The sequence below is a fragment of the Oryctolagus cuniculus genome, chromosome X (assembly GCF_964237555.1).
Source record: "Oryctolagus cuniculus chromosome X, mOryCun1.1, whole genome shotgun sequence".
Classification (NCBI taxonomy): domain Eukaryota; kingdom Metazoa; phylum Chordata; class Mammalia; order Lagomorpha; family Leporidae; genus Oryctolagus; species Oryctolagus cuniculus.
This window is the reverse complement of record NC_091453.1, coordinates 54,236,933-54,249,785: the sequence shown is the minus strand read 5'-3', so window position 1 is coordinate 54,249,785 and position 12,853 is coordinate 54,236,933. Positions and strand designations below refer to the sequence as shown.

Sequence of the window (12,853 nt, the reverse complement as noted above, 5' to 3'; positions counted from 1 at the left end):
CTGACTGGTTAACTGTTGGCATATCCAGAACCCTCTATCGCTTATTTCCCTGGACCAAGAATTCCCTCTCCTGGAGCCCTAGCCCCAGTTCAAGCTCTCTGGCTGTTTCTAGCAGCCTAAAGCACTATGTATCCCTTGTTTCCCTGGATTCTGGGCTTTTCAGGAACAGCCAAGGGGAATGAGTACCTCCAAGGCACTTCTAATCTCTGGCAGGACACAATTACAGCCTTAACAACTGAGGGAAAAAACATCCCAGGGTCCTCTACAATCTCCCCCACTTCCTGATGCAACACAGAGGGCCTGGGGCAGCATCTGGTCACAAGGACAGAAGGCTCCACTAACTTCCAAAGCATGTTTTAAGAAACAACGTCTGGGCTGGCACTGCGGCATAGCAGGTCATGCCACGACCTGCAGTCCCGGCATCCCACATGGACGCCGGTTCAAGTCCTGGCTGCTCCACTTCTGATCCAGCTCCCTGCTAATCCACCTGGGAAAGCAGTAGAAGATGGTCCAAGTGCTTGGGCCCCTGCCACCCACATGGGAGACCCAGAAGAAGCTTCTGGCTCCTGGCTTTGGCCTGGCTCAACCCCAGCCACTGTGGTCATCTGGTAAGGCAAAGTTACAGAAAGAGGGAGGGAGAGACAGAGAGTAAGGGGTCTTCCATCCACTGGTTCACTCCCCAAATGGCTGCAACGGCCTGAGTAGGGCCGATCCAAAGCCAGGAGCCAGGAGCTTCTTCTGGGTCTCCCATGTGGGTGCAGGGGCCCAAGGACTTGGGCCATCTTCCACTGCTTTCCCAGGCCACAGCAGAGAACTGAATCAGAAGAAAGGCAGCTGGGACAGGAATGGGATGCCGGCAACGCAGGTGGAAGCTTAACCTATTATGCCACAGCACCTGCCCCAATCTATTTTTCTTTAAAGAAATGAAAACTGTGGAGGATAACAACTGATTGTAACCCACAATTCTGTGACCATTTAAGTTTGGTAGCTGCTGGGTGAAACAAGCTGAATGGCTTTCTGCGATGCAGATTTTTCATACCTTACAAGAAATTACTAAATTAAATGAAGCCGCAAAGACCACCATTCTTCAATAACAAAAAAAATATACACCTTTGTTTTGGGTCATTTGGGCCAGTCTCCTGCATTGGACGACAACGCTTATCCCCCAAAGCCATCTGCATTTTGAGCACGGGGGAAGCCATGGTCCATGGGCCTTCAGTTAAGGAGCTCCCTCTCCTTTTCATTGCGATCCTCTCTCAACCTGTGCTTTTTCCCTCTCTGGGCCTCTCCAACTACTGCTCTGTTTCATTTTCCAAAGGTCCTAGCTCTGCTCTTTCAATGTCTTCCACCCCCCACCCTCTGGACTGCAGGAGAGTTGAGAGGTGCTTCTTGGGGCCCAGTGTGGTGGGCCAGCCCTGTATTCCTCACCAAGTGGACATAGGGAACGAAGTAGCCGAGGGCAGCAGCAGCAATCCCGAAGGCCCAGATGCGGTAGGTGCGTTGGCGGAACACTCGCATGTTGAAGTACTTCCTGAGCTGAGCCAGACAGCGCTGGTGCAGGGTACGGACACCTCTCTTGCTTGGGGTGTCCTGGGAGCTGGGCAGGAGGGGCCGATAGGTGAGTGACAGCAGCATGAGAACAAACATGAAGGTACTGAGCACCTGGAAGGTTTGGGCCAGCTTGATCTTATCCCCCAGCATTTTGATGAGGAAGGGGAAGGACATGGAGAAGATGCTACTGCCAGCAGACACCACACCATTGGCCAGACCCAGGCGACGCTGGAAGTAGTGGCCCAGGATGACGAGGGATGGCTGAAAGGCGAAGGAGCAGCCACAACCAAAGAGAATCCCGTAGGTGAAGTAGCGCAGGCTCAGGGAGCTGTGGGAGAGACACCGAGAGCTATCCTCAGCGGCTTGACCAACAATCCACCTGCCCTGCCCGCTTTAGCCTCCAGAGACCTCCATTGTTCCACCTTAACCCACAGCCCCACCTGCCATGAAGCCCTAAAGCAGACGATCAGAGAAATAAGGTGGCCTAAGGTAACGTAACTGGGAATTGGCAAAGCTGGGATTTGAATCAAGGTCTGTACAACTCTAGCATGAATTCCAGCACCCTATCAAAATGAAACACTCAAAAGAAAGCCACAGTGGCTGGTGTTGTGTTTAGTGGCTTGGGCTGCTGCTTGGGACTCCCACATTCCATGTCAGAATGCCAATTTGAGTCCCAGCTACTCCGCTTCTGATCCCGCTTTCTGCTAATGTACCTGGGAGGCAGCAGACGATGGCTCAGGTGCTTGGGCTCCTGCCATCCATGTAGGAAACCCAGATGAAGTTCCTGGCTTCTGGCTTCAAGCTAGGCCCATCCCTGGCTGTTGTGGGCATTTGGGGAGTGATTTAGCAGATGGAAAATGTCTATTTTTCTGTTTCTCCCTCTTTCTGTGTCACCCTTACCTTTCACATAAATCTTTAAAAAATAGGAGAAGGAGGGGGAGGGGGAGGGGGAGGGGGGAGGGGAAGGGGAAGGGGAGGGGGAGGGCAGGGGGAGGGGGAGGGCAGGGGGAGGGGGAGGGGGAGGGGGAGGGGGAGGGGGAGGGGGAGGGAGAGGGAGAGGGAGAGGGAGAAAGCCAGAACTAGCCTAGGCAAAGGCTGGGTGAAAGGCTACAGGGAGTCAGTCTGTGTCTTAGGAAAAACTGTTCTACCTTACTGCTCGCCCAGAAACCCTGGGTATGCTGGTGGCCAAAGCTTTATCCCAGGTCACAAAGCCCTGCAAAAGGCCAAAATCATCTTCAGTGTCTTTCTCTTGTCTTTCTCCATGCTCAGGTCCCTAATATTTCAGAGAGTGGCTGGTGATCTCCTGAGAGACTTCCCCGCCCCAACCCTGCCCAAGGTCTGGATATCTCATGGCCATTTACCCCAGGCCCTGGATGGTCTCTCAGGGGGTCTTGAGATAAGGAACCCCTATAACTTCCAGAGCCCTGCCTCTGTTGCTGGATGTGGTATGGGTGTTGTTTCCTAGAGCAGCCTGACTGCGAAACAGGAAGTGGAGTCTCAGAAATGTTGTGGGCCTGGCCAAGTAAGACAGATCTCGGCTTACAACTCGTAGGCCCTTCTGTAACACAAGGCAAAGTGTCAGAAGGGGAAAGGCCATTGGAAGGTCAGTTTGGCCAGTCACCTGCTTCCAGACAATGTTGGCATAGCCTAGTGAAGAGTCTTGTTTTGTTTTTGATGCCACCCTATATTTTGCAATAATTCTTATCTGACCACTTCGTTATCTAATGTTCCTCTTGGTCAGGAAGTTCTTCCTCAGAGACAGACCCAGTGCTCAGACTATAGGACTAGGCCTATGTGGCACACACAATGTGGTGCTACGCCTCATGATCCCAACATAGCTGTCGTTGCTGTTGCTTTCTAGCTACTTGAATTCACTGCATGTGAGCAGGGGCTTGGGTTTCAAAAGGGTGGTCTTCATTTGGAACACATAGCTAAGCCATGGTTCCTCTTCTGTCAGGCACCTTGGGGCCTGCTCCCATTAGATTGCAGGTATCCTGTGGGCTTGGCCTGAGCTGGGGGTCTGGTTAAGGGAGGAGAGCTGGACTTTCCGAGAGGAGTCCTGTAGGAGGCCAAATGTGGGATTCAGTTCATGATGCTGTGCAGTGGATCTCTTTCTAGCTGGGCCCCAGGACAGGAGGCCCCCTGGGTTAGGCTTGCCAAAGCCTCGCCAGCCCTGCCTGTACTCTGTCCTGTTCCACGTCATCCAAAGGCACTCAGAACCCTGGTTGAGACAACAGGAAGGATGACTTGGCTCTCTAGCCACAAGAAGGACCATTTTTCCACTGGACATGAAGCCATCCAGAAAGTTTCTTGGCTCTGAAGATGTCCTCACAGAAAGAGCAAATGGGGGAGGGTGGGGGCTAGGAGCTGGAGAACAGAACGCCTCCTCCAGCGCGCCTCAACAGCACTGCCAGAGGAAAACACCACATCTGAGCTTCCCCTCCTGTGACTGAGCCCATGTGGATTGGAAGGGAAATGGGATCCGTATGTTGCTAATTTGTTTACGCTTTGCTCTGCTTGGTCTTACAAAACAGGCCTCTGCTGTGTAGCACGGAGACTGGAGCCACTTCTGAGGCCTTACCTCCTCCCTACAAAGAACCAGATACCTACTTGCTGGGGGCAAATGAGGCTGACCACCAGAGGGACCTTGAAAAAGTCTGGACTTGCTGCCCTGGGAGGGGTAAACAAGCCCCAGACGGACGTGGTTCTCCCCTGTGTCTCTGATGGAACCAAGAAACCATTGCAGGGCAAAACCAAGTTCTACTGTGAGTGCAACTTTAGACTGAAGAGTTATGGCCTTCTCTGGGGAATCAAGCTCACACAACAAATCACCGACAAGTTAACCCTGCCCCCATTCCAGTTATGCCACTGGTAATTTCTGTGTCTCCAGGCTGGCTTTGCCTCACATCAGTCCAGGAAGATTGGGAGTAGGAGGTACCATAACTTCCAAAGTGTGTTTGGCAGAAAGCCAATGGCAATGGTGTTCTTTAGGAATCCTATATTCCTGTCTTCGGTCATATAACTCTAAACGCGCCCAATCTCGTCTGATATCAGAAGTAAGCAGGGTTGGGCCTGGTTAGTACTTGGATGGGAATCCTGTATTCCTCAAGCTATGATGTAGTGTCTTTTTTCTCCCTTACCCTTTACCCATGCTTCTGCAGGGCTGGCAGAAAAGAAAATAGAAAATGAACTTGTACTCTGTTCCTTGCCTGACACTACCAAGTTCTGCCAGTGAGACCAGTGCGACTAGAGTTTCAGTTTAGCCTACACCTAGCTGGGTTCTGGGTCTGTGCCTCAGTGTATGATTCTGCAAAACATCCTTCTCCTGCCCAAGGACTGGATCCTTTTCTGAAAGGCAGAGTAACAGAGAGAGAAAGGGAGAAAGATCTTCCATCCGTGGGTTTACCTCCCAAACACCTGGAACACCAACTGGGTCTTCTAGTGAATGGCAGGTCCCCAAGGACTTGGGCCATCTTTTGCTGCTTTCCCAGGCCATAGCAGAGAGCTAGATCAGAAGTGGAGCAGCCAGGACTCTAACCAGCATGCCATATGGGATGCCAGCATCACAAGCAGCTGCTTAACCTGCTGTGCCACAATGCTGGCCCCCAGTGAATCCTTGTCTGTCCCAAATCATGCATGCATTGATATCCAGAAAAGGGTCAAAAATGCTCAACAGGGTTGGGTGTTTGGAACAGCTGCTGCCTGGGATACCCACATCCCATATTGGAATACCTAAGTTTCAGTCCTTGTTCCACTTCCAATGCCTACTTCCTGCTAATGTGCACATTGGAAGGCAGCCAGTGATGGCTCAAGTGGTTGACCCCTGCCACCCACATGGGAGGCTTGGATAGAGTTCCTGGCTCCTGGCTTCTACCTGGCCCAGCCCCATTTTGGCTATTTGGGAAGTGAACCAATAGATGGGATCTGTCTCTGTGTGTGTGTGCGTGTGTGTTCCTGTGCCTTTCTCTGTCTGCCTTATAAATAAATAAATAGAAAGAAAGAAAAACCTTTTAAAAAGAGAAAAATACTCAACAGTCTTGAGCTCTGCCGACCTCAGCCTAAGACTCTGAGGAATCCTGGAATGCTAGGCGTCCACCTGGGCTCACTCTAGAAGCTCATTCCTGGGAGGGCAGGCAAGGTCATGAGATGTGTGGTGTATTGAAGGAGAAAAGAATGGTTGAGCTGGAAGGAATCCTTTGTGTTATACAAATTGAGACCCAGAGAGAGGAATGGGATTCATTACTTGTTATACAGCCATTCAGTGGCCCAAACTGGACTTGGGCCCACCTCTATGTAATTACCAGACTTAGGACCCTCCCACCACCTTGGAACTCTTGGGTCCTTTTTGGGCTATTCCCTACCAATGTGTCCTGGGGCCCCTGCCTAGATGAGTCTTACTGGGCCATGAATGCTGGGAATAGAGTCTCTGAGGGCCCAATGTGACTGTGGCTACCGAGGACTCTGTAGTGAGAAGAGTATCCTTAGCTAAAGACCACAAAGAAGCCATCCCTCAGCCATGGGAAATGACCGGCCACCCCCAGCCTTACCTGGTGAAGGAGCTGGTGTGGAGGCCTATGAAAGCAACAGCAGCCCCCGCGGTCGCTGTGATCCGGCAGCCCAGACGGTCAGTGAATATACTCACAATGGGAGAACAGAAGAAGATCATGCCCATCGCCAGAGCTCCTACCCATGCTGCAGAGAAAAGCAGCACAAAGAGACATTAGCTTAACGTGGTGCCTGGTGGTGCTGCTGCTCTCTCAGTTCTTCTCCAGCCTTTCAGAAGGGGTACTAGATTGGTCTAGGCTGTTGGCCTGCTGGTCCCAGTGGTCAAAAAGATACGCAAACAGAGGCTGGATATAAAACAGGGGACTCCAGCAATGTGGACAGATTTGAACTAGGCAGTATTTCAGGCCATTCCATGGACACTTAGCCAGATCCATAGCCTTAAAGCACTGGGCTACTTGGCTTAAATGCAAGGAACATGATGATTAAGGTCAGGTTTGCCATGGCTATTGGAACAACCTTCTGAAGATGCTAAGACTAAGCAGCAGAGAAGCCACAGACAAAAGCCTCCTGGAATTGTACAAGAATGCAGGGTAGGGTCAGGGGCCAACCCACAATCTCTAAGAACACTGCCAAGAGGGTCGCGTAACCCTCAGGCTGCATAAGATCCTTCATCAGAGCCCAGGTTTGGCAAATTGTGACTTGAAACTCAAGTAATAAGGGTTTATCCTGTTTTAAAGGCTATGAAGTGTCTTTCACATTTCACACTGGGGAGGAAACAATCTGCCCTGTTTCTTAGATTCTTCCAGCCCATTTCCCTTTGCTCAGCCCTCCCAAGGAAAGCTCATGCTTTTTTTTTTGTTTGAAGGTTGGTAAGTTTCAGCCTGGGCCTGACTTCGAGGCTAAATAATCTTTGTTCCTTTAACAACTCCTAACTCTATAATTACTTTCCAACTCTCCTCCTCAACACATTCAAAGTCATCCCTCTCATCCCACTCCCTAGCCCTCCTCATCTCTAAACAATGGATGATCCACTTTCTGTCACCTGAGAGGGCACTGGGCCAGCTTCTGGCTGGCTTCAACTGTGGAGTCCCAAGTGGGCCAGAGGCATGGAGTCTGAGTGAAGTCAGGGCTAGTGCACTGCCTATGTCTCTTACCCCAGTGCCAAATAAGCTTTTCGGGTCCCCAGAGGGGAATCCTTGCTTCCTGGGGCCCCCTCCTAACGGCTTGGCTCTAAAAGTAGTAGGATAGTGGGAAATCTGGACTTTTCTCACAAGTTCATCCTTTACCTTGAAATTTCACCACTTATCAGCTCTGGGACCTTGAGAATCCACACAGTGCTTCTCTAACTCTCAGTGTTCTCATGTGTGAAATGGGAGTTAAAATTCCTGCTATGCCTTCCTCAAAGATCAGATCAGATGTAATTATACGTATAAGAGAGCCCTGTAAGTATCAATAGTCATGCCATATGAAAAATTAGTGCAAAATGATCACAAATTTGAATGTAGGCATTAAATTATAAAATTTCTAGCAGAAAGTAGAGAAGAAAAATATTTCCAATTTTAGGTTATGCAAAGGTTTCACAGAGTCACAAAATATATGATCCATAAGAAACATATGCATCAGTTTTCACCAAAATTTAAAACTTCTACTATTCACAAAATAGTTACAAAAAGTAAAAAGGCAGTCCTTTAGACTGGGAAAAAGATTTGCAATGCACGTATCTGACAAAAGACCAGTATTCCACATACCACTGTGAGGAAACTCTCACAACTCAATAGGAGGAAGCAACTACCCATTTTAAAAGATGGATGAGAGACTTTGAATCTCACACACACACACACACACACACACAGACTGAATGGTAATTAAACACATGAAATGATGTTCAATACCATTAATCATTTGAGAAAGGCAAACTGAAACCATGATGAGATACTCCCTAACACTCACTAAAAAGGCTTTAAGAAATATCAATACCTGGTATTGGAGAGGATGTGGAGGAACTAGAAATCCGATACTCTGCTGGTAGGAATGCAAGATGGTGCACCACTTTGGGAAACAGTTTGGCTGCGTCTTGTGAAGTTAATCATACACTTAACCTAAAATACCTGAAATTCCACTCAGGATACATTCAATCTAAAAACCTGTATCTGTACAGTTACACCAGCTTTTCCCCCATAATTTCCAAAACCTGGCAATAAACCAAATGTATCTCAACTAGCAAATGGATTAACAAATGGGTATACATTAATGCAATGGAACACAACTCAACAATAAACAAGAGTGAATTTTTTAATATAATTTTTAAGATATTATTTATTTATTTGAAAGACAGAGTTACAGAGAGAGGGAGAGACACAGAGAGAGGTCCTCCATCTGCTGGTTCATTCCCCAGATGGCCACAATGGCCGGAGCTGGGCTGATGTCTGAAGCCAGGAGCCAGGCGCTTCCTCTGGGTCTCCCACGTGGGTGCAGGGGCCCAAGGACTTGGGCCATCTTCTACTGCTTTCCTAGGCCATAGCAGAGAGCTGGATCAGAAGTGGAGCAGCCGGGACTAGAACTGGTGCCCATATGATAGGCTGGCACTGCAGGCAACAAAGATGGAATTTATTGGTTACTGGGATTTAAAAATCCACACATACTTCTAGTTTCAGATACAGCTTAACAAAGTTGTTCCAAGGGTGTCTTCAAGATTTGATTGCTTTCCAGCTCTCGGTTAGCATCTTTGCTGTGTTTTTATTCTCAGCCTCCACAGGAATCCAGGAGTTCTTTTCAGCTTTAAAGTCAATGACAGTCCCGGCTGTTCCTCTTCCAATCCCGCTCCTTGCTAATGCGCCTGGGAAGGCAGCAGATGATGGCCCAAGTACTTGGGCCCCTGCATGCACGTGGGAGACCCAGAGGAAGCTCCCGAATCCTGGCTTCAGCCTGGCCCATACCTGGCCACTGTGGTCATTTGGGGAGTGAAACAGCGATGGAAGACCTCTCTTTCTTTGTCTCTCCCCTTCCCTCTCTATAAGTCTGCCTTTCAAATAAATAAAATATATCTTAAGAAATAATCAAGCCAATGACAAAATAAGAGTATTTCTTCCTATAAATTCTGGCCAAGTCCTGAGGCTCTACAGGTCACCTTCTAACATCCAAACCGTGGGAAGGAACTTGCAGCCAGGCCTGTGTCACACGTTTCACTCCTAAGCAGAAAATGGAATCCAAAAGGAAACTGAAGTACTATTACCAACGGGGGTAGGGAGGGAAGGTAAAAATGTTGGAAGGCCAGAATAACAAATGTCTCGCACAGACTTTTTTCCAGAGTGCGCATGCTCGTGATGACCTAGCTGAGAAGAATTTCTAGTTTGTGTTTTTTTCATACATATGACTACAGCACTGGGTTTCTTCCCAGTTTGGACTTTTTGATGCTGAACAAGGTTTCTTTTGCTACTGAAGGCTTTCCCACACTTGTCACATCTGCACGAGGTCTCCGGTATGTGAATCCTTAGACGCCTTTTTAATTGTTCCTGAGCACCAATGGCTTTCCCACAATCTACAGAGCCAAAGGGCTTCTCCCCACTGTGAAGCCCCTGGTGCTGAGCGAGTTTTGTAGGGAAACTGAAGGCTCGCCCACATGCTTTACAAGAACAAGCCTTTTCCCCTGTGTGAATACGCTGACGCGGGCGAAGGTGGGAAGTCATTCCTTCCAAAGCTTTTGCAACATTCTCATTACACTCGTAGGGGTTCTCTCAGATGTGGATTCTCTGTTGTATAACAAACCCAGAACTGCTAGTGAAATTACTTTCACATTCTGTACAGCGATAGGGCCTGTCCCCACTGTAGGTCCTCTGAAGCCCGCACCCTCCTCACACTGACAGGCTTCCTCTCTGGTGTGAATCCTCTGCTGCAGAATTCATGAGCAATTGCCATTAAAGGCTTTTCCACACTCCTTACACCCCAATGATTCCTCGCCAGTGTGAATTCTCTGGTGTTGAACACAGTATGAAAAACCGCTGAAGGATTTCCCACACTCTTCGCAGCTGAAGGCTTTCCTCCCAGAGTGGATGATTGGAACCTTTCCTTGAGTATTTTTCACAGTGGAGACTTCCTGGTGCTTTTCCAGTTCACATGTTTCTGGGAAGTCAGTTCTCTGAGGGACTCTCTTCAGCAGCCCACATGCCACCACCGTGTCTCTTTCTTCAGGTATTCCTTGTGTTGGTGTGGACTTGCTGTCAATGTTGGGCTTAGGATCTTCACAGCTGTCCCCAGGCCTCTCTGCGGGGGGCCTTCTCCTGTGCCTTGAGGTTGCAAGGTCAATCCCCTCTCTCCGGAAGTGAGATCAAGGCAGGTTTAGGGACTGGGTATCCCAGCATAGTCAAGTTCCCATAATTCTCCAGCATCACACTTCTGCACACCAGAAGACCTAGCGCATTCTGCCTGAGTGAAGTACACAGCTACATCCTTGATGGTTACCACCTCCTCAGGAAATGCAGAAAGTAGGAATAAGCTATTGGCACAGGCAACAACCTGGACAATTTTCAAAAGTATTATGCTGAGAGAAAGAAGCCAGACGCAAATGATTCCATTTATAGGAAATTCCAGAAAAATGCGAAACTATGGGGACAGAAAAACAAACAAGTGGGTGCCAGGAGAGGGAGGGGTGAGGAGAAATGACTAGAAGGGCATGAAAGAACTTTCTGGGGTGATGGAAATGCTAACGAATCTTGACTGTGATAGTGCTATTGTTTTCTCAAAATTCACAGAAGATATGTAAATTGTATCTCCATAAATCTGCTACTTTTATTCATTTTTAAAACTATTGGTGTCCTCCTTTATGAATCATTGTTAGAGGGCCACTTTTTTTTTTTTTTTTTTTTTTTTTTTTTTTTTTTTTACAGGCAGAGTGGATAGTGAGAGAGAGAGAGACAGAGAAAAAGGTCTTCCTTTTTGCCGTTGGTTCACCCTCCAGTGGCAGCCACGGCTGGCGCGCTGCGGCCGGTGCACCACGCTGATCCGATGGCAGGAGCCAGGTGCTTCTCCTGGTCTCCCATGGGGTGCAGGGCCCAAGGACTTGGGCCATCCTCCACTGCCTTCCCGGGTCATAGCAGAGAGCTGGCCTGGAAGAGGGGCAACCGGGACAGAATCCAGCGCCCCAACTGGGACTAGAACCCTGTGTGCCGGCGCCACTAGGTGGAGGATTAGCCTATTGAGCCGCGGCGTTGGCCCAGAGGGCCACTATTTTTAAAGCTTATTTTATTTATTTGAAAGTCAGAGAGAGAGAGAGAGAGAGAGAGAGAGCTCTTTCATTCCGTCCACTGGTTCACTCTCCTGATGCCTGCAACAGCCAGGGCTAAAGCAGGTAGCAGCCAAGAGTCAGAAACTCCAACCCAGTCTCTCACACAGGTGGCAAGAACTCAAGTATTTGGGCCATCAGCTGTTATCTCCAGGGCTACCCATTAATAGGAACCTGGATTGGTAGCAGAGGCACTCTGATACGGCATGTGGGTGTCCCAAGCAGAGGCTTAGTTTGCTGTGCCACAACATGCTCACTGAGATGTTACTTTTTAACAAGGAGAGAGGACTGGGGCCAGCGTCGTGGCTCACTTGGTTAATCCTCCGCCTGCGGTGGTGGCATCCCATATGGGCGCCGGATTCTAGTCCTGGTTGCTCCTCTTCCAGTCCAGCTCTCTGCTGTGACCCAGGAAGGCAGTGGAGGATGGCCCAAGTGCTTGGGCCCCTGCACCTGCATGGGAGACCAAGAGGAAGCACCTGGCTCCTGGCTTCGGATCCACATAGCTCCTGTTGTAGTGGCCATTTTAGGGGGTGAACCAACGGAAGGAAGACCTTTCTCTCTGTCTCTCTCACTGACTAACTCTATCTGTCAAATAAAAAAAAAGGGGAGAGAGGACAAGAAAGTAGGGAGTGCCAGTTTGAAATTTCATTTATGATACATGCATTTTTGTTTTGGCCAGTTAAAAAATAGCTCAGTTGTATTGTCAAAGAGGAAAATATTACACTTGTTAAGTTGTTGTACTGACATTTTACAACTAGAAGTTAACATTACTTGACCCTTTGAATTATCTACAATACAATGAAAACTGATGATTAGGCTTGGACAGTATCTTTTGTGCAAAGAAAGCTTAAATTATATTCAATATAGCTTTTAAGAGTTAATCTGCTTTTCTAAATTTTTTTAAAGATTTACTTATTTATTTGAAAGGCAGAGTTTCAGAGACACAGAGGCAGAGAGAGAGAGGGAGAGAGAGAAAGAAAGAGAGAGGTCTTCCATCTGCTGCTTCTCTCCCCAAACGGCCGCAACAGCATGAGCATGGCTGATCCGAAGCCAGGAGCCAGGAGCTTCTTCTGGGTCTCCCACACCGGTGCAGGGGCCCAAGGATTTGGGCCATCTTCCACTGCTTTCCCAGGCTATAGCAAGGAGCTAGATGGGAAGTGCAGCAGCCAGGACTCGAACCGGCGCCCATATGGAATGCCAGCACTGCAAGTGATGGCTTTACCTGCTATACCACGGCGCCAGCCCTCTCTAAAAATTTTTAATTAACATGTAATAACAGCATGAGCCTCTGGGGTACAATGCGACAAGCTGTTTGAGTTTCAAAAAAATTTTTTTTCCAAAACTTACTTTGAAGTAACTATAAATTCATAGGAGATAGCCAAGATAGTTCAGAGGGGTCTTGTGAACCCTCCACCCAGTTTCAACCCCTTGTCTAACTGTAGCACAATATGAAAAGTAGGAAAATCAGAATGGTATGATATGTGTACCACAACATTGGCCCTGAATTTCTGTCTCTCA

The 12,853-nt window shown here is 48.5% G+C and overlaps 1 protein-coding gene and 1 pseudogene across 1 annotated transcript in view; both read right to left on the bottom strand.

Annotated features, from left to right (window-relative positions):
- SLC16A2 (solute carrier family 16 member 2) overlaps positions 1-12,853 on the bottom strand; it is a gene marked incomplete in the record, with an annotated part of 113,154 nt that overhangs the window by 11,498 nt on the left and 88,803 nt on the right. Inside the window, 2 exon segments of the mRNA XM_070066565.1 lie at positions 1,429-1,879; positions 6,099-6,243. Coding sequence (XP_069922666.1) covers positions 1,429-1,879; positions 6,099-6,243 — 596 coding nt within the window.
- The window catches only part of LOC138847682 (zinc finger protein 19 pseudogene), a 91,006-nt pseudogene continuing 86,801 nt past the window's right edge, over positions 8,649-12,853 (bottom strand).